The sequence below is a fragment of the Diplotaxodon limnothrissa genome, linkage group LG7, assembly GCF_057381915.1.
Source record: "Diplotaxodon limnothrissa isolate DT_005_m linkage group LG7, D_limnothrissa_male_GT1.1, whole genome shotgun sequence".
NCBI lineage: Eukaryota > Metazoa > Chordata > Actinopteri > Cichliformes > Cichlidae > Diplotaxodon > Diplotaxodon limnothrissa.
This window is the reverse complement of record NC_140602.1, coordinates 27,038,247-27,056,423: the sequence shown is the minus strand read 5'-3', so window position 1 is coordinate 27,056,423 and position 18,177 is coordinate 27,038,247. Positions and strand designations below refer to the sequence as shown.

The following is an 18,177-nucleotide window of genomic DNA, read 5'->3' as shown; positions in this document are numbered from 1 at the left end:
CCACAAGAATATTTTTCTGGATTTCAAATCTGCTTGTAATTTTACAGTAATAGTATATATTGCAAGAAGTGGATATGGCAGGTTAGGTACTACATTAAACCAAAGATGGCTAATGTCCTTATTTTTAGAGCGTTAACTGTCTTCACATTCTTATAGATCCTTTAAATGAAAAGTTTGCACTTCTGTACCCAAATCTGGAAATAAAACTTGAGTCAAATCAAAGCATGTAAATATGTTATCAGTTCTTCTAACCGATGGGTTCTCATTAGATATTGATTGTGCTTAAAAGAAAATGCTAAAATGTCCAACAATTAATGTAAAAATTGATGTAAAAAACCAAAAAGTTTTGTTAGCCCTGCGTCAGGCTGGCGACCTGTCCAGGGTGTACCCCGCCTCTCGCCCTATGGTAGCTGGGATAGGCTCCAGGCCCTGACAACCCTGACAAGGAGAAGCGGAAGAGAATGCAAGTTTGTTTTAATGTGGACATGAAACAATACGTGTATAAAGGCTAATTTACACCATGGAGCTCTTCATCTTGAAACAGTCACTGATTTAAATTTATCTATGAAGCTGGATTTTAGGAAATAAATCTTCAGGTTAGAGCCACTCTTGTGCTGGTATGAACATCACTGGGTTGGTTGGTTGGTTGCTGATAGACAGCCCAAGGGAGACACGTTTGTACTCCTCCTGGTTGCAACAATAAGCGATGAGAAACCAAGGATATACTGTGCACTTTCACTCTGTCTCTTTAGCAGTAAGTGGTTCTTGGTTGTTTGCTCGCTGCATAATGGCAAAACCTACACACTGAACCTTCAAACAGAATTTCACATAGGCCAACTGTCCCAGACTACATACTTGACATGCAGAATGTAGTAAATGGGAATGGAACCACTAGCTTTCCAACTGGTAGATAACCCACTCTAGCGCCTACACCACAGCTGCCCTATATTAAAACATGGATGGCAAAAAACATTTAACCGATGTTTTAATTATTGGTACTGAAGCCCAGAGAAAGAAACTGTCAGAACACCTACAATCACTGGCAATAAAAACCTCCAAACAGTAGGCGTCATCTTTGACAAGGATCTTAGTTTTGAGCAACACAGACGTTTAACTGAAACTAAGACAGAAATGTAACTAAGGATTTAGATCACCTTAAGGTTATTGCCAGAGTACAGTTCCCCTCTCTCTAGCTGATGCAGAGACATTACATGCTTTTATTTCCCCTAAAATTGATTACTGTCATGCTTCACTTTCTGATGGTGGATACAAGACTTGGGGACTTGAGGAATGGGCTTCCTCCAAAGGGTGGCTGACTCTCCCTTAGAGATAGGGTGAGAAGTTTGGCCATCTAGGAGGGGCTCAGAGTAGAGCTGCTGCTCCTTCACATCGAAAGGAGCCAGTTGAGGTGGTACGTGCATCTGACAAGGATGTGTCCTGGGAGCCTCCTGGGTGAGGTGTTTCGGGCTTGTCCCACCAGGCAGACCCAGGACACACTGAATAGATTATATCTCTCGGCTGGCCTGGGAACTCCTCGGTGTTCCCCCGGGCAAGCTGGAGGAGGCTGCTGCCCCCCTGACCCCGGATAAGCGGAAGAAGATGGGTGGATGGTTTGATCCTTGGCTGCGTCAGTCTGCATGCCAAATTATTCTTGGGCAAAATTGAACCAGTGCTTGGGTGGGGTGTGAATGTATATGAGGGTCATTCCTACTATTCGGTGCCATTTCAGTGTGATCACTCTTCATCAAAAAATACAAAATTTTGAATTATTTTAACATTTCATCTAAAAGAGGGATTTTCAACCTATAAGAAAAATGTATTGGTCCAGCTAAGGATATTATATTATAATATTTTTTAAAATCAAAGTCTTTACCATGACGTGCCAAATGTCCACCCTGTTACAGGACATTCAATTTTCTATTAATAACTGTTTTGAATACACAGTTATAGTAATATTTACATTTTCTAAAAGCTACAATGTCCCTTTTTAAAATCTGCAAGGAAATTTCAAGGAAGTATTTTAAACAAGCATTATATTGAAAGAAGACAGGTTCAGTTTTAAGACACAGTGTAATTTCAAAAGATTGTTTTTAGATTCAAAGGGAATATTAAAAAAAAATTGGCTCCATTTTTAAGTAACTTAATTTTGCTGATTCATTCCCTCCCAATAACCAAAGAGACATGCATTAAGTTTGTTGATTTGATTTAATTAACAAAAGAAACACACAGGTAACAGGGTGGACAGAGGAGAAACAGGGTGGACATAACATCAGTGACAAAAAAAATACCACCTTAAAGAAACTTCAAAAATCTACATGTAGCAGACATTCATCGTTTCTCAGATTTTCTCTCAGTTGTCTGTAGGCCCTATACTGCCATCGGATATTAAAGACGTGCCGCCTAAATCTGAGTAGTCCGTCATGAAATTCCCCTGCAAGTGCATCCTCTGTTGTCATGACAGTTGTCTTCACTGTAATTGTTGACTTTTTACCAGATACCTCTCCATCATTTAATTTTTCATTCTCTTCTAGAGACCACTTGGTAAAGGCTATCTCTGTGTTGTTAGGAGGTCTCAAGAGTGTGTGTGTTGTACTGAAACAGTCTTTGCACTCACCATATGCACAGACTTTGGATTTAGCATCACACATTGTTGCATCTACCATCTCTTCAATGTGTTTTGTTGCTGACAGACCTTGGACATACAGGGCATTGGCCATGAACTGTAAGTTCTCATGTGTCCTGCACTGACAGGTTTCACGATCAGCTTCTGTGGGCACCACAACCCAAAATGGTCTTAAGGTGCAGAAACAAGAATATGAGACCTGATGCTCAGTTTCTGAAAGAAACTTATGGTGCAGATTCTTCAGTGAATCAGTTAGCAAACGTTTCTGTTTTTTTATTTTCTTTTGAGTTAGTTTGCTTTCGTCCTGTTGTCATCCGACTGACGTCATCTCTTAAGAAGAAGGCCTTTATTTTCTGCTTGCAATCAACTGGTAATCTATTGCTTTCCTTTCTTTCAAAGGTTATGAGCCCTCCATCTTGTCTTTGACCACGCTTTTTTGAAAAGCCTAGAGCTGTCTGTGCAGCCCTCTGTAGCCTGTATTTCTTTATAATTTTTCCTATTGTCGTTTTTGCAATAATTTGCCTCTCTCGTTCCTTTTTGGTGTTTTTGTATTTATTCCTGATTTCCTCAATGATTGATTCCTGCAGTAATAGTCTTTTCCTAATTGTGTTGCTAACTGTTTCATGACGCAGCAGTGCATCCACTTTAGAACGTGGGGATTTTTTTTCCCCACCCAAACGCTGGCACCTCTTCTTGTATTTTTCTTTTTTTCTCTTTTCCTTTTCCAACAAGGCCTTTAGCTCTTTAATTTCATTCTTGAGTCTCCTTCTTCCCTGTCTAATATTCCTTCGTCCAACAATGTATTGCCTACAACACAGGAAATATTGTCACAATTATTATATATATATGTTTAGATAAATGTTTAGATACAGTATAAGATAGACGTTGGATATTATATGTTTATAATGTATTAGACAGGTAGACTCACACACACACACACACACACACCCACACACTCACTCTCTCTCTCTCTCTCTCTCTCTCTCTCTTTTTAGGGCAAAATCACGTTTTATCATTCAAATACAAAATCTACCTAATCAGCAAAGCATTGAACTGTCAACTCTTCTTCTAACCTTGAGGGTCCTGGTTGCGGGGCATTTTCTGGCTCTAGGGAATATTCTGGACTTAGGGGAGGAGTATTCATAGCCTCAAATTCTGTCCTGCCTTTGGCACTAGCCCTCTGCTTTCTTTTCCTTTCTCGCCACTGCTTTCTCTGTGCTCTCTTCTGTCGTTCACTGAGATCTGCCACTTTCTTTTTTTCCCCCTTCCTCTCTGTCCTTTCTCCACTTCTCTTTCTCTTTATTGAGATATATCTGTCTTCTCTCAGGGTCAGCATCACGACGTGCTCGGTAGCGCCGCTGCTTCTCCGCAGCAGACATTGGTGCCATTCCCTGAAAAATGTATACTATTCAAAATCTTCTAAAAGTATATATATACAGGTTAATAATAATTACCAATACACACTTGTATAAATAACCCTAAACACTAAACTTCTATCATCTTACGTCCCCCCTGTTACCATGTGTCCCCCCTGTTACAGTGCATAGCAATAACAGGGGTGACGGTATCAGGGGGGAGATTTTATGCTAAACTTAGCCATTACTACTAGTATGATGAACAACAAGCTAGTACATGGTGACCACTAAGAACCATTTTTAACATGTTTATTAGCCATATTATAAAAATTACAAAAAAAAAATTGTTTCCACTATTAATAAGCGTAACAGGTTGGACGTGTTATGCTTTGCCACATTACAAAATCTTGCTAAAACATTGAAAAAAGGGTTGATTAAAGAGTGGTACTTACTCGTCTTCTTCTTGAAAGTTTTCCCTCCAAAATATGTTACATCCGGGAGTGTCATGTGACTAAAAGAATAATCAGGTGATGTGTTCTATGGAATTCTTATCAGAGTAACAGGGGTGACAGTTGATTCAGGGACACAACATTTTTTAAAGATTTTAAGTATTAAATAATAAAAAAGAACATTTGATGAGGAACATTAGAAATAAGCCAATCCAGAAATGATGAAAAATCTAGATTTCTTTTTTTTTTTTTAAGTTATATTTGTAACTGAAGTCGAGCAAGCATGACTGGGGACATAGTACTTTAGTGACTTGTGCTAAAATAAAAGTAATTTACTTTTAATGTATTTATCCTGTGTATATATCAATGTGTTCTATGGTAGAGGGGGGTTAAACATACAAGAAAATGGTTTAGAAATAAGCATTAGACAAGTTTTACACTAAATATACCATATTATGTCATTAGGACTCAAATGGCACCGAATAGTAAGAATGACCCATGAATGTTAGAATGTTAGTGTGACCGAAAGCACTTAGGTGTAGAAAAAAAAGTCCTTGTATGAATGGGTGAATGAGGCACATTGTATATGGAACTCAAGTATCTTCTTATACACGGATTGAGAACTGGGAAGAAGAAATAATTATCACTGGATTGGTGATCCAGGGGTTAACAGCCAAACACAGCTGGATTATGTATTCACTACAAGCAGCCAGAATCTGTCCAGTTTGTGATGCTAAGAGCAGTCTTCCTGCAGAGGTTTTGTTTCAAGTCTTTGGCCAGCTAGTGACATCTATGAAGCACACAGATTTAATACACGGGGTTTGTTTCGTTCCGTTTTCCCCGCCTGTCTTCTGTGCCGCATTTCAGTCCAGTAGGTGGCGCATATGTTCCTTAAGATAGTTTACCAACCGCCATTAAACCAGAAGAAGAAGAAGACAAACCGCCGAAGAAGAAGAAACAGAAGTCATTTTGTATTTTCGTTCGTTTAACATGTTTCAGGTGTTCAGTTTATTTATGCCCGTCACAGAGTTTTAAGGGTAACGTTTGTACTTTGCATCGTTAGCGAGGAGGAACTTATTAGCAGTGACAGCATGATGAACTATTCCGACTATGACTCTGATGGATATTCGTCGAATGAAGATGCAGACTATGTCCCATCAGGTGAGGACTGTAAACACTATGGTGAGGTTTCTGCCATTCAGTGAAGAAAAAGAAGAACCTTAAGTATCATTAACTGAGCTGCAAACGACAGGCAGAAACATGGTTACTGACACTGATGGTTATTGATGGCTCTCTTTCCCTGTGTTGAAATAAAGCATGTTAAAGCTGAGAAATTCTTCGAAAGCTACGAGTGCTTTTTTTGATTCGTTTCCATTCAACTGTTTTCACATCAAATCAAATTCAGATCCAGACGCAAACACTCACAAAATAATGCACACAGCCTGAGTAGCACGTGCAATAGTGCAATACAGTAGTTACAAAAAGCGCCTTACTCACCCTCTTTAGTACTTGTGACTTGGAGCCCTAAAACATGGAGTTGACATCGCCATGGCAGCTTAAAAAAAGCCTGGATTATTGTAGACTTTCTAGTAGAAAAACTCAGACTGCAGCTGTTAATCTGGAAGCTCAGTCAGGTGTGAGATTATACAGTCCAAACAGGCAGATGCAGTCCTGATATACCAAGATGAAGCCTGAGTTCTCTTGGTGATATGGTTCAAGTCATAATTTTCACTTAAAAAATAGTGCTAATCAGTCAAATCAGCTGTGTCAAAACATGCTGAGTTAACTCTCATTGTTAGCTTTAAATGCAGTTTCACATCCACATTGATTAAAAAGCCTGATGAAATGATGCCCTCTTAGTACAGTTAAGTTGATTTGATTATTCTTGATATTGATCTTGTTATGCATCATTTACACTGCTTCCTGTACTTTTTCACCTCAGATGATAACCTCAGCGAGGATGACATAAATGAGTGTGAGAAGGAGGACCCTCTTCATGAGGATGACAGTGTGCCCCATTCTGAGCCCATCAGCAAGAAAAAAAAGAAAAAGGACATCAGTGTGAGGTAAGAGGTTTCGACAGCACCGTTCAATGAGAGGACAGTGTTTCCAAATGGAGAAAATGTAGTTAAATCTGTTTGTGTTCTCTGATGGCGGGAACACTGGACCATTTTCATTCTTTGAAAGTAAAACTTTTTATGGCTTCATAAAATAGACTACAGTTGATGTCCAAAAAAAGTAAATGTCATCAGATCCTCATGATCTTGAGTTTTAGTCGCTGGTGTCACTTAAAACATTTACAGAAAGAGAAAGAAGAGATTACTGAAAGTAGACGACAAAGATGAAGATGTTGGTGGAGCTAAAGAGGCGGATAACCCACAAGAAGAAGTGAAAACACCCACTAAGGCAAAGGCTCAGGATGATGAAGCAAAACAGAAGAAAAAGTCAGATGAACTTTGGGCCAGTTTCTTATCTGACGTTGGATCCAGACCCAAAGAGTCTGCACCACAGTCGGGTACCGCACAGAAGGTAAATATCTTTGAAACTTCGATATTTCATTTTGCCAGGTTTTTAAATGTGTTCGAATTTAAAGCTTGGACGATTGCTTTGATTTGCATAAACCACGTTTGAGACATGAACACTTTTAGTCATCTTATGTCCAAAATATCTGTGTGTGGGGGTTTTCAAATTGAAGCTGAGCTGAACAGACTTTGATTCGATACCAATTTGCACCACAAGATGGTGTAGTAACTCAAGTTGGCACTAGTCTTGCCCAACAGCAAAGGAAGATGAAATCAGGGGAGAGACACTTGTGGGCTCTGTAGTTTGGGCACTGTGAGGCTGCTGTTTTGATCTGGTCTCTAACTGGGAAAACAACTTGCAAAATATCAAGTTGATTAAACTCACATTGGAGCATTGTTGTGTTGAACAGCATTGTTCTCTGTGTGTCTGTTTTCTATATACTTACTTTCTAGTATCGTTCTTTTGTTTTTGTCTTCAGGATGATTCCACAGTTTCCAAGACTGTTTCTACGGTGACTGAAACGAAGTCGTCAGGTCCTGCTAAAGTCACCATCACCAAAGTTTTTGACTTTGCAGGCGAGGAGGTTCGGTAAGCTTCTGTTTTAAAAGCATTTGCACACTAATCAGCAGGTGGACACACACCATCTGGTCTGATGGCAGTGTAGTAGGCGGATGTCTCAGTTGGTAAGAACAGGACCATTTTGTGAATGAGCGTCAGCTAAACTCTTATCATGTCCACACAGTCCAGAGATGTGCTTAGTTTCTGACACTAGTAAAACTTGAAAATACTGTTATTTAAATGAAGAAGTGTGGTACAAAGATTATTTGTTTTTGTTTTTTTAAGCAGTGGTTATTTGTGAACAGTAGCATTCCAGCATTATGCCTTAATCTGGTTGTCATCATATTAATGCAACATTTCAAAGTGATAGGGAGCCCTGAGGCCTGCATTGTGAAGCAGTATTTGTAGTTAGTAAGGTGACTTCAGTTTTGACCCCAGAGTTTTAAAGGCTATATTGCTATGGTAACAACACAGCACCCTATATCACAATATGCTCGAGATATTAAGGAGTTCTCTTGAAAATTATATTCCTAGAATACAGTTGACCTCAACTGCAGACAATCGAAGGATTTCAAGTTTCTTTTCTTTAATGAATATGAAGAAAGTTGGCTTGGAAAACACAGTTTTGTTGGGCTGCATCATTGTGCTGTTGGATGTCTTTTCGTGATAGAGAGAGGAAGCTGCAGCTTGACCATAAATTATATGCTGACTGAGCCATGGAATAAATAAAAGCTGCTTTGGCTGGATTTTTTGATACTTTCATCTGTACACAGGCTCCAAATGCTTATAGTTCTTACAGTCTTTTTGGGGGGGGTTGTTAAGCTGCAAATATGAAACCCTCCTGCTGTTGGCCCTGTTTGCTCTATTCAGTTTTGACACAGACATCTTGTTTATGTGTCTCCAGTTGCTTAGAGGCATTATGGTCATGAAAGCGTGCCTCGGACTCATGGAAAGGTTAGTTTTGTGTTTGTGCGCTCTGGTGAAACTCAGCTACAGTGGTGTGTGACGTGATGGCAAAGTGTACTGTAGTCCTAAGTCTTTAAACGGGCAGTGGAAGACTTGATTTTTAATGACTTTCAATCAGAATCATGGATTTGAGAACATTTTCTGTTGTTATTCCGGCTTTCAGCCAACCACTGAGAATTTTCTAGCATCTGTGCTGCGCAAGTACTCATGGAACTTCTAAAGTGCATCGTTTAACTCCCTGTCCATCTAGCACAGTATGGGCTGATGGCAGTATGCTTACATGCCTAAAATTTAAGCCCAGTTTGTGCACAAAGATTGGGGGAAGATCCTATATCATAAATTACTCACAGACTATTCATGAAGATTCCTTTAGCCTGCATTTATGTGACTGCATTGTTGAGTCTATATGTAATACCTGGTTTATCCAGCAGTTATTATGTTGAAGAACACGGTGCAAGTCTTTGCTCTACATGTTTCTCTTGTATGCATGAGTCTAATCTCACTGTATCACACACTACTTGCACGTTTAAGACCTGGAACTCCCTCTGTTTTTGTTGTTTAATGATGTTTAATGGAAAGGTGTGCTCCATAGGCTTGCTGGATACTGAAGCAGTTTTTATCTGTCTGCATGTTTTTTTTAATACAGTTTAACAGAATACACATTTGTCTCCATCTTTCAGGGTGAATAAAGAGGTTTCAGCTGACTCCAGGGAAGCAAAGAGTTATCTCAAGAGCCAGAGCATCAAAGAGGACGAGAAGAGCGACAAAGAGAAGATGTCATCACCCTGCTCTCCACCACTCCCTGGTTCCAGGTACACAAATACTACTCTAGGATTATTACTGCTGCAGGATTACTCTACCATTTCCATATCATTGGATATTTAGTACCAGTGCACGAGCGTGGTTGTTGCTTAAAAAATGCTGAAAAATCAAGATTGGTTTGAAGAAATAAATGCTAAAAATTTGTACTGTAAAACTGCACAGTCGGTGTGGATGGTTGCAATGAGAATAGGTGAGTCCGAAAAAATCTAGTGTGTAAAGGCCTTAAGGAGTGGAAAAGAAATTGTCAGTCCATCACGGGGAGTCCTCCAGCAGCCTGAGCCTATACCGGTATAAAGGAGGATTCTGTACCACCTGAATCCAGTCTTAAGTGCTCTGCTTTATCAAAAAGGAAAGTTTTAAGTCTAATCTTACAAGTAGAGAAGGGTGTCTGTCTCCTAAATCCAAAGTGGGAGCTGGTTTCACAGGAGTGGCGCCTGATGGCTGAACACTCTGTGTGCCATTCCACTTTTAAATATCCTAGGAACCACAGGTAAGCCCACAGTCTGAGAGCGAAGTTTTCTATTAGTATAATAAAAAACTGTTGTTTTTAAGAATTGTGATATAGCTAGATATTGTTTAGGTTTGGTGACTTTCCTCATATTATATACATTCTGGTCCTGTGTCACCTTTCGGCATCACATTCCTTGTTGCTGATCAGTTTTTATCCCTCAGCCACAAAAGGCTCATGGAGTATTATTGTCACCCGGCGGGCGACGTGGACGCCCAAGTTTGTGAAGGTGATAACTCGAGAACCAGGCAACGTAGGACTCTCAAATTGACACCATGGCTGCATCTTCTAAAAATCTTGGGCGAGCTTGAATCTCAGTGACCTTGAACTCAAGGTCAGAGGTCAAGTTATCTGAGAATCTTGTGAATGCGTTAACTCAAAAAGGAAGTCACCTAGGACTTTCAAATTGATAATACACGTGTGTCTGCTAAGATCCTGAGGAGTAGCACTGGTGTTCGCCAGGATTTTTGACGTAGTCTTCACACTCCCGTGAGACTGGTTTGTCCCAGCGCACCCTTTGGGTGAGACAGGAGACCTTATACGTGCTGTCATCCCACCAACACTCTTCTGTGTAATCAGTCTACAGTGGGGCAAAAAAGTATTTAGTCAGCCACCGATTGTGCAAGTTCCCCCACTTAAAATGATGACAGAGGTCAGTAATTTGCACCAGAGGTACACTTCAACTGTGAGAGACAGAATGTGAAAAAAAATCCATGAATTCACATGGTAGGATTTGTAAAGAATTTATTCGTAAATTAGGGTGGAAAATAAGTATTTGGTCACCTCAAACAAGGAAAACCTCTGGCTCTCACAGACCTGCAACGTCTTCTGTAAGAAGCTTTTCTGTCCCCCACTCGTTACCTGTATGAATGGCACCTGTTTGAACTCATCATCTGTATAAAAGACACCTGTCCACAGCCTCAAACAGTCAGACTCCAAACTCCGCCATGGCCAAGACCAAAGAGCTTTCGAAGGACACCAGGAAAAGTATTGTAGACCTGCACCAGACTGGGAAGAGTGAATCTACAATAGGCAAGCAGCTTGGTGTGAAAAAATCAACTGTGGGAGCAATCATCAGAAAATGGAAGACATACAAGACCACTGATAATCTCCCTCGATCTGGGGCTCCACGCAAGATCTCATCCCGTGGGGTCAAAATGATCATGAGAACGGTGAGCAAAGATCCCAGAACCACACGGGGGGACCTGGTGAATGACCTGCAGAGAGCTGGGACCAAAGTAACAAAGGTCACCATCAGTAACACACTACAACGGCAGGGAATCAAATCCCGCAGTGCCAGACGTGTTCCGCTGCTGAAGCCAGTGCATGTCCAGGCCCGTCTGAAGTTTGCCAGAGAGCACATGGATGATACAGCAGAGGATTGGGAGAATGTCATGTGGTCAGATGAAACCAAAGTAGAACTTTTTGGTATAAACTCAACTCGTCGTGTTTGGAGGAAGAAGAATACTGAGTTGCATCCCAAGAACACCATACCTACTGTGAAGCATGGGGGTGGAAACATCATGCTATGGGGCTGTTTTTCTGCCAAGGGGACAGGACGACTGATCCGTGTTAAGGACAGAATGAATGGGGCCATGTATCGTGAGATTTTGAGCCAAAACCTCCTTCCATCAGTGAGAACTTTGAAGATGAAACGAGGCTGGGTCTTCCAACATGACAATGATCCAAAACACACCGCCCGGGCAACAAAGGAGTGGCTCCGTAAGAAGCATTTGAAAGTCCTGGAGTGGCCTAGCCAGTCTCCAGACCTCAACCCCATAGAAAATCTGTGGCGGGAGTTGAAAGTCCGTGTTGCTCGGCGACAGCCCCAAAACATCACTGCTCTCGAGAAGATCTGCATGGAGGAATGGGCCAAAATACCAGCTACTGTGTGTGCAAACCTGGTAAAGACCTATAGTAAACGTTTGACCTCTGTTATTGCCAACAAAGGTTATGTTACAAAGTATTGAGTTGTATTTTTGTTATTGACCAAATACTTATTTTCCACCCTAATTTACGAATAAATTCTTTACAAATCCTACCATGTGGATTCATGGATTTTTTTTCCACATTCTGTCTCTCACAGTTGAAGTGTACCTCTGGTGCAAATTACTGACCTCTGTCATCATTTTAAGTGGGGGAACTTGCACAATCGGTGGCTGACTAAATACTTTTTTGCCCCACTGTAGCTCTGGTCATATTTGCGTATCTGCAGATCATCATCATTATTTAAAAATCACTGAAGCTCCCAAGACCTCAAGCCTGTGCAGACTTGATCCAGTGAGAGCACAGACGGCTCCTGTGACCTGTATGCAACAGATTTTGTTGCATGTCAAACACACATCTGGAGTAGCACTAGTGCCAGCTGTGCTTCACCTCACCCCATTCAGATAACAGTGAAATCCAGCTACACTATCCCGCTGTATGCTCTGCAATGCATTTCTGCTTTTTTCCATTTGCAACTTCCAATACAATAGTATTTCCAATACTTTTTGTTGCCACGGTAATAAGTCAGCTAAGGATGTGCACATCTTCCACCCCAGACACAGGAAATCATCTTCCAGCTTACAGGAAGTATGGTGCTTTACAAGCCATTGCCTGTTTATCTCAGCTGTGTGTGTGTGTGTGTGTGTGTGTGTGTGTGTGTGTGTGTGTGTGTGTGTGTGTGTGTGTGTGTGTGTAAAAGGGAACACAACAGGAAAGACCCATTAGCACCACCCCATCATCAGTCCTTGTTGAGGTTGTGTAGTTATCATTTATTTGTAGATTCAGATGATAGTGTTGGTATGTGCTGTTATATAAGCTGGCAGTAATAAGTGTGTGTGTGTGTGAGAGAAGTCTGACCATAGAAGCTGTTGGTCCTTCATAAATTAATTTCTGCAGTATGCTGTCTGTGTTTACTTTTTAGTCATCCAGGTCATGGTAGTGGAGCTGGGAAAGAAAGAAGTCCAGTTGCCATGTTTCCAACCTCCTTAGACTATATGAGATACTGTACTACACTCAGGGGCCACTGCATTAACTGTACCTGTAACACAAATAACTAAAATGGGGGAGAAAGATGTTGCAAGTTACAGCTGGGCAATTACTCAAAAATGAATTCATTCTGTTAATAATTGCCCCAGTCTGTGTTTATGTACTGTCCTCATAAAACTATAAGAGTCTGTGTCCACGTTCAGCCTGTGATATAGAAGCATGGCGAGAAACTTGAAAACCAAGCTGACAGTAGGGCTGTTCGATATAACGATATATCTCAGATGACGATATAAAAATGTCTATCGTTTCATTTTACGCTATCGTTTGTTTTGTGGTGTCGCAAAATAAACTGTTTACAGCAATATTTTTTTCATCATTTTGATGGTCACTGTAGTGGCTATATTAATTTCTTAAAGTTCTCTCTTTCTCTTATATTTAATATAACCACACTACAGACGGACAAGCGCCTGTTTTTATGCGTTGTCATTAGCAACAACGATGGTAACACCATCGCATGTCCGCTTGTTTATTTTCCACATAAGCCTTTCACAATAAAGCTCAAGATCCTGTTGAGACTTTTCAAAATAAACTGAATTATGTGAATGAGTATGCAGGCGAGAAACAAAAGAGCCGTCAGGTGGTAAAAAATAAACCTTAGACTCAAACGTTAGAACAGGCTTTTCCTCGCAGCACGCCGTGTAATAAATACTCACAAAGGCTGTTACAACTTATGTCTAAAAATGTATCGTTTCATGCATCGGTTAAAACACTCGACTCCAGCTACACGATGCCCAGCTGGAAACACTTCACGCAAGTCGAGCTGCCCGAGATTCACAGAATTTACAGAACGTGTTACATTTTTGTGATTTATATCGTTATCGGACGATAGATGTCTTATATCGGGATATGAGATTTTGGAAACACTAGTCAGACTGCTGTTGGTGGTGTAATGGTTTTTATAATGGTCATTTTGCACCCTTTGCCTCTTAGTATCTAGTATCAACTGTGCATTATTCATCTACAGTATTGTTGCTGACCTATCACTGTCTGTCCCTTTAGTGTACCCAACACACTCTGTAACAAAGTTTAAATCATCTTAAACTAGTTTCTTAAACATGATGTTATCATGTCAATATGGACCAAAATCTCTGAACAATGTTTCCATCAGCTTTTTGAATCAAAATAGTTTTTCTTTTCTTTTCTTATCTTTTCTTTTTCAATGTTTTTATGTGTTTTTTTCTGCAAGTTTGTTATGCAACCTTAATGACAGTTAAACTGACCTTGAATTTCAAATCTTAAGGGTGTGAATTTGGTGGGTCACCTAAAGGCTTCTCTTTCTGATTTCAGTACTAAGCGTCCAGCAGGCATGTCAAATGTCCTAAGTCGTATTGGGGGAAAGAAGCAGAAAATGAGTACATTGGAAAAGTCAAAAATGGACTGGGATGCTTTTAAATCTGAGGAGGGCATCACCGAGGAGCTGGCTATCCACAACAGAGGCAGAGAAGGGTAAGAGAGTTTCAGCATGTGTGAAGTAATGTTCACTGTGGTCCAGAGGGATGTTCATCAAAACTGGATGTTGTCATTATTTTACGTGACAAAATAATTTAGTAAGATTTGTATATATTTATTTATCATACTTGAACTGAACAAAAAGAAAAAAGGAAGTACGCCTGTCCTACAGACATATCATTAAGTAAAACAACCTTAATAACGTATTTAATATTTAATAACAGCTCATATTTCTTTAGACTCCTACTGATGTTATCAAACTCCTTCCAATAATTATTAACTGGCTACCACATGCTTTCAAGGTGGCTGTAGTTAAACCATTTCTTTAAGAAGTCTTTCCTCGGCCTCATCTTAGCTAACTATAGAGAAATTTCCAACCTTCCTCTTATTTTCAAATTTTTGAAAGACTAGCTGTCAAATAGCTAACTGAGAATTTGCAGAGGAATGGTTTATTTGTGGAGGGAGAATCTGCTGGTTGCAGCAGATGACTTCCCCTCCCTGAGCCTGGTTCTGCTGCAGGTTTCTTCCCTTTAAAAAGGAGTTTTTTCTTTCCACATTCGCCAAGTACCTGCTCACAAGAGGTCATTTTAGGGCCTTCACCTTACAATATAACATTCCTTAAGGTGATTGTTGTGATTTGGCACTATATAAATAAAATGAAATTGAATATAATTGTTCTTACTTATCATATTGGTTGTGTATTACTTCTGTGCCAGTAAAAAAAAAGTGGAGATGTCTGCTTGTGCTCTAAATGGGTCGAGATCATGTACTTAATTTTATAGCATGGTAAATAAACATAAGTTATCAATCTTTTGCATGTTAACAGCAAAAACGCTTCAACTTTTAACAGTTGCACAAAGATAGCAGGCAGGCAAGTATCACTCCATTTTTTTAAATTTTATTTATTTTTTGATCGCAAGGTGTGGAAGAAAGTAGGTATGAAAAGAAGTACCTGGTACCAGGTGCCATCACCTAATGAAAAACCCTAAAAACCGTGTTGAGCCAATCTGAGTAGGTCCTAGTGGAAAAGGTTGATAAGTGTTGTGAGGATCTCATTTCTGCTGTAACATTATAGCGTTGAGTTAGTCCCTAATGAGGCTGACCATAAACATTAATCTTGCATTTCTAAACAAAGCAGTCGGTTCATTTCAGCACTGACCAGCATTATACCAAGAGCAGTGCAAACTGGCATCTCAGCAATCAGTAGATCCAGTAGTGAGTGTGTGAATAGTCTGCCAACCAAAACAGTACAGTATGTTATACTGTATTTTTTTTTTTTACAGTTATTACAGTTTGTTTTTTAAAGATGAAATACCAGAGAGAGTTAAAAACAGATGCTCTGTTTACTGACATGAGGCATTTTCATTGTGTTCCACTGTCTTTGTAGAAATGTGAGTAATCTGGCTGCCTATAAAACAAGATGCATCCTCATCTCATCAGGCTGTGAACATGCAGAGTGAGGCAGCAGTGATGAGTCACAAGATGACTTTTACAGCTGCACACTTGTGCCAGTTGCACACTGTTCTACTAAACTCTGCCCCTTTCGTTCACAATGAATGAGCTCCCCTAGTAGCATATATGCATATATGTGCAATAGAGCCACCCTAAAACACGGGGGTGACACTGTGCTTCTTTAGTAAATGACAACAGCCTGCAGTACCTGGATTGATAAAAGTAGGTCTGATGTTTCTGTTCTTTTCTGTTTGTGTGTGCTTAGGTATGTGGAGCGGAAGAATTTCTTGGAGCGTGTCGACCACCGCCAGTTTGAATTGGAAAAGGCAGTACGACTGAGCAATATGAAGCAATGACACAGACTGACAACACACACTCGCACAGAGAACAATTTTTTTTTTCTTTCCTGCAGCTCTCTTTCTTTCTCTAATGAGGTGCTGTTGTCCCTTTACAGTGAGCTCAAACTACTGTTCTCGCTCGAGTCTATTTCAGGCCCGGTATATTAATAGGCTCAGTTTGTATGGAGGAGGGTTGCTGCGTGTGCTTCCATCCTTGTGTAACCAATAACGAATCTCAGACCTTAACACTGCATCCCTCCTGCTTCCTCAAGTGGCTGATTTAAGACCTCAAGGACGGATTAAAAACCACACTGGTTTATTGTAATTTTTCTTTTCTTTTTTCTTTTTTTTTTTTTTTTTTGCATAATTTCTCTCTGTTATTGAACTTTCATACCCCTCAGGATCTGGGAACATTACACCATCTATAGTGTAAAACCTGACAGGCCAAGAAGCACAAGGACTCAGACGATCTGTCTGTCTTGTTAGGGTAGAGGCTGTAATTATGTATCTTTGTTGGTGCCGACCAAAACCACAAACACAATAATTTTGTTTTCAGTGAGCTCAAACCTGAGCCATGCAGTAGTGGTAATACTCACCATATTGATGACTCCAAAATAGCTGAATCATAATATGGTACGTTACAGCTGCTGTTTATTAAAAGAAAAAATGTTACTTCATCCATAAGACCGTTAAGTACCTCAGTCTGCTGGCTGATTCACAGATCAAAGTGTACTTCGTAGAATTTTAGTATTAGTAATAGTATTTTTTGTTTGTGATAAGCAAACGTATCCGTTAGGTTCAGTGGACAAATAGCTGCAACAGAAAGTGAGACTGATTGGACGTTTCTGTGTTTCCTGGTCCTCGTGTGTGTGTGTGTGTGTGTGTGTGTGTGTGTGTGTGTGTGTGTGGGGTTGTACCTCTGGTGTTTTATCAATTAAGGAAAACTGTTTGAACTGTCTTATTGCTTTCATCAATAGAATCAGGATAGTTTTGTGTTTAACATTATTCAGATTATCATGGAAACAAATCTGTATTTTGCAGAGTTTGAAGCTCATTATAAAAACCACTGTGTACAGTTAGCAGTTTGTAGTGTTACTGATTTACAAAAAAAGGCCTTATTATTAACACTGCAGACATATGACATTTAAATGTTCAAGAAAAAATAGTTTGCACATCACATGTAATGATTCTGCACATATAGATGAACAGAGTGAGTCTTTTCAGTAGAGATGCACTGATCGATTGGCTGGTTTTCAGCTGATTGGCAGTGACCGTGAATGTGCGAGTTCTGCCTTTCCAAAAGTGTAGCTACTGCATTCAACAACAACAAGTGCAGTTCTCCCACCCACAGCAGTGCACACACTCAAATCAAAATAAACAAGTCATTTGATTTCATGCCAGTATTTTTAATGATCCAAAATGTAGTAATGATTAAATAACATGTGGTTGTCAGTGTAGCATCTGAAGTTTTCTTATTTTCACAGCTCTGCCAATCTGTGTATTAACACTTTCAAAGTCTTCTCTCACTATTTAAATAGATTCAGCTGAACTGCAGGTTGTGGCAGCTGAAAGTAAAACTATTGCTCTGCTGAAGCTTCTGATGATGACCTCTGAAAGATGCTAACAGTGTAGCTAACAGCAGTAACCAGAAAGTGCAGGTCTTAAAGAAACTGCAAGTGGGATTACTGCAGCATAGTTACAGCTGTGGTAACCGGGCCACTGCGTCATGGAAGAAGATGAGACTGAACCAACATTGCTGCAGTCATCTTGAAATACCACTAGCAAGCACTGCTAGATTTAAAGAAAAAACTATGTTTATGTTTCTTCAGAAACACTTAAATCCATGTAAATTTAGAGAACAAGAACTCTTATTAAGGATTGGTGCTGACATTAGCAGTGTGTAAGGACAAACACAAACAGCTGGGTGAAACACATTCATGTTAAAGCTTGGTCCAAAACATTTGTAGCTGACCTTTGAACTTCTGGCATTCTCCACAGCAGCTTCCCACATCACTTACTTAAAATACACGTTGACCTCGGGGTCAGTGACTGTGAACCCCACATCAAGCGCTGCACATTGCTTTGTGAACTTGCTCCCTGA

The 18,177-nt window shown here is 40.0% G+C and overlaps 1 protein-coding gene and 1 pseudogene across 1 annotated transcript; one reads left to right on the top strand and one right to left on the bottom strand.

Moving 5' to 3' along the window:
- Positions 1–2,303: 2,303 nt before the first annotated feature.
- Positions 2,304–3,767, bottom strand: LOC146628396 (uncharacterized; annotated as a pseudogene).
- Positions 3,768–5,385: 1,618 nt separating this feature from the next.
- cfdp1 (chromatin remodeling protein CFDP1) lies at positions 5,386–16,368 on the top strand. The gene is made up of 7 exons (XM_085357803.1): positions 5,386–5,588; positions 6,370–6,493; positions 6,731–6,956; positions 7,429–7,538; positions 9,155–9,286; positions 14,125–14,283; positions 16,004–16,368. Exons 1-7 carry the CDS (start codon positions 5,519–5,521, stop codon positions 16,092–16,094), a joined length of 912 nt encoding a protein of 303 aa, XP_085213929.1. The 5' UTR covers positions 5,386–5,518; the 3' UTR covers positions 16,095–16,368.
- The last annotated feature ends 1,809 nt before the right edge of the window (positions 16,369–18,177 follow it).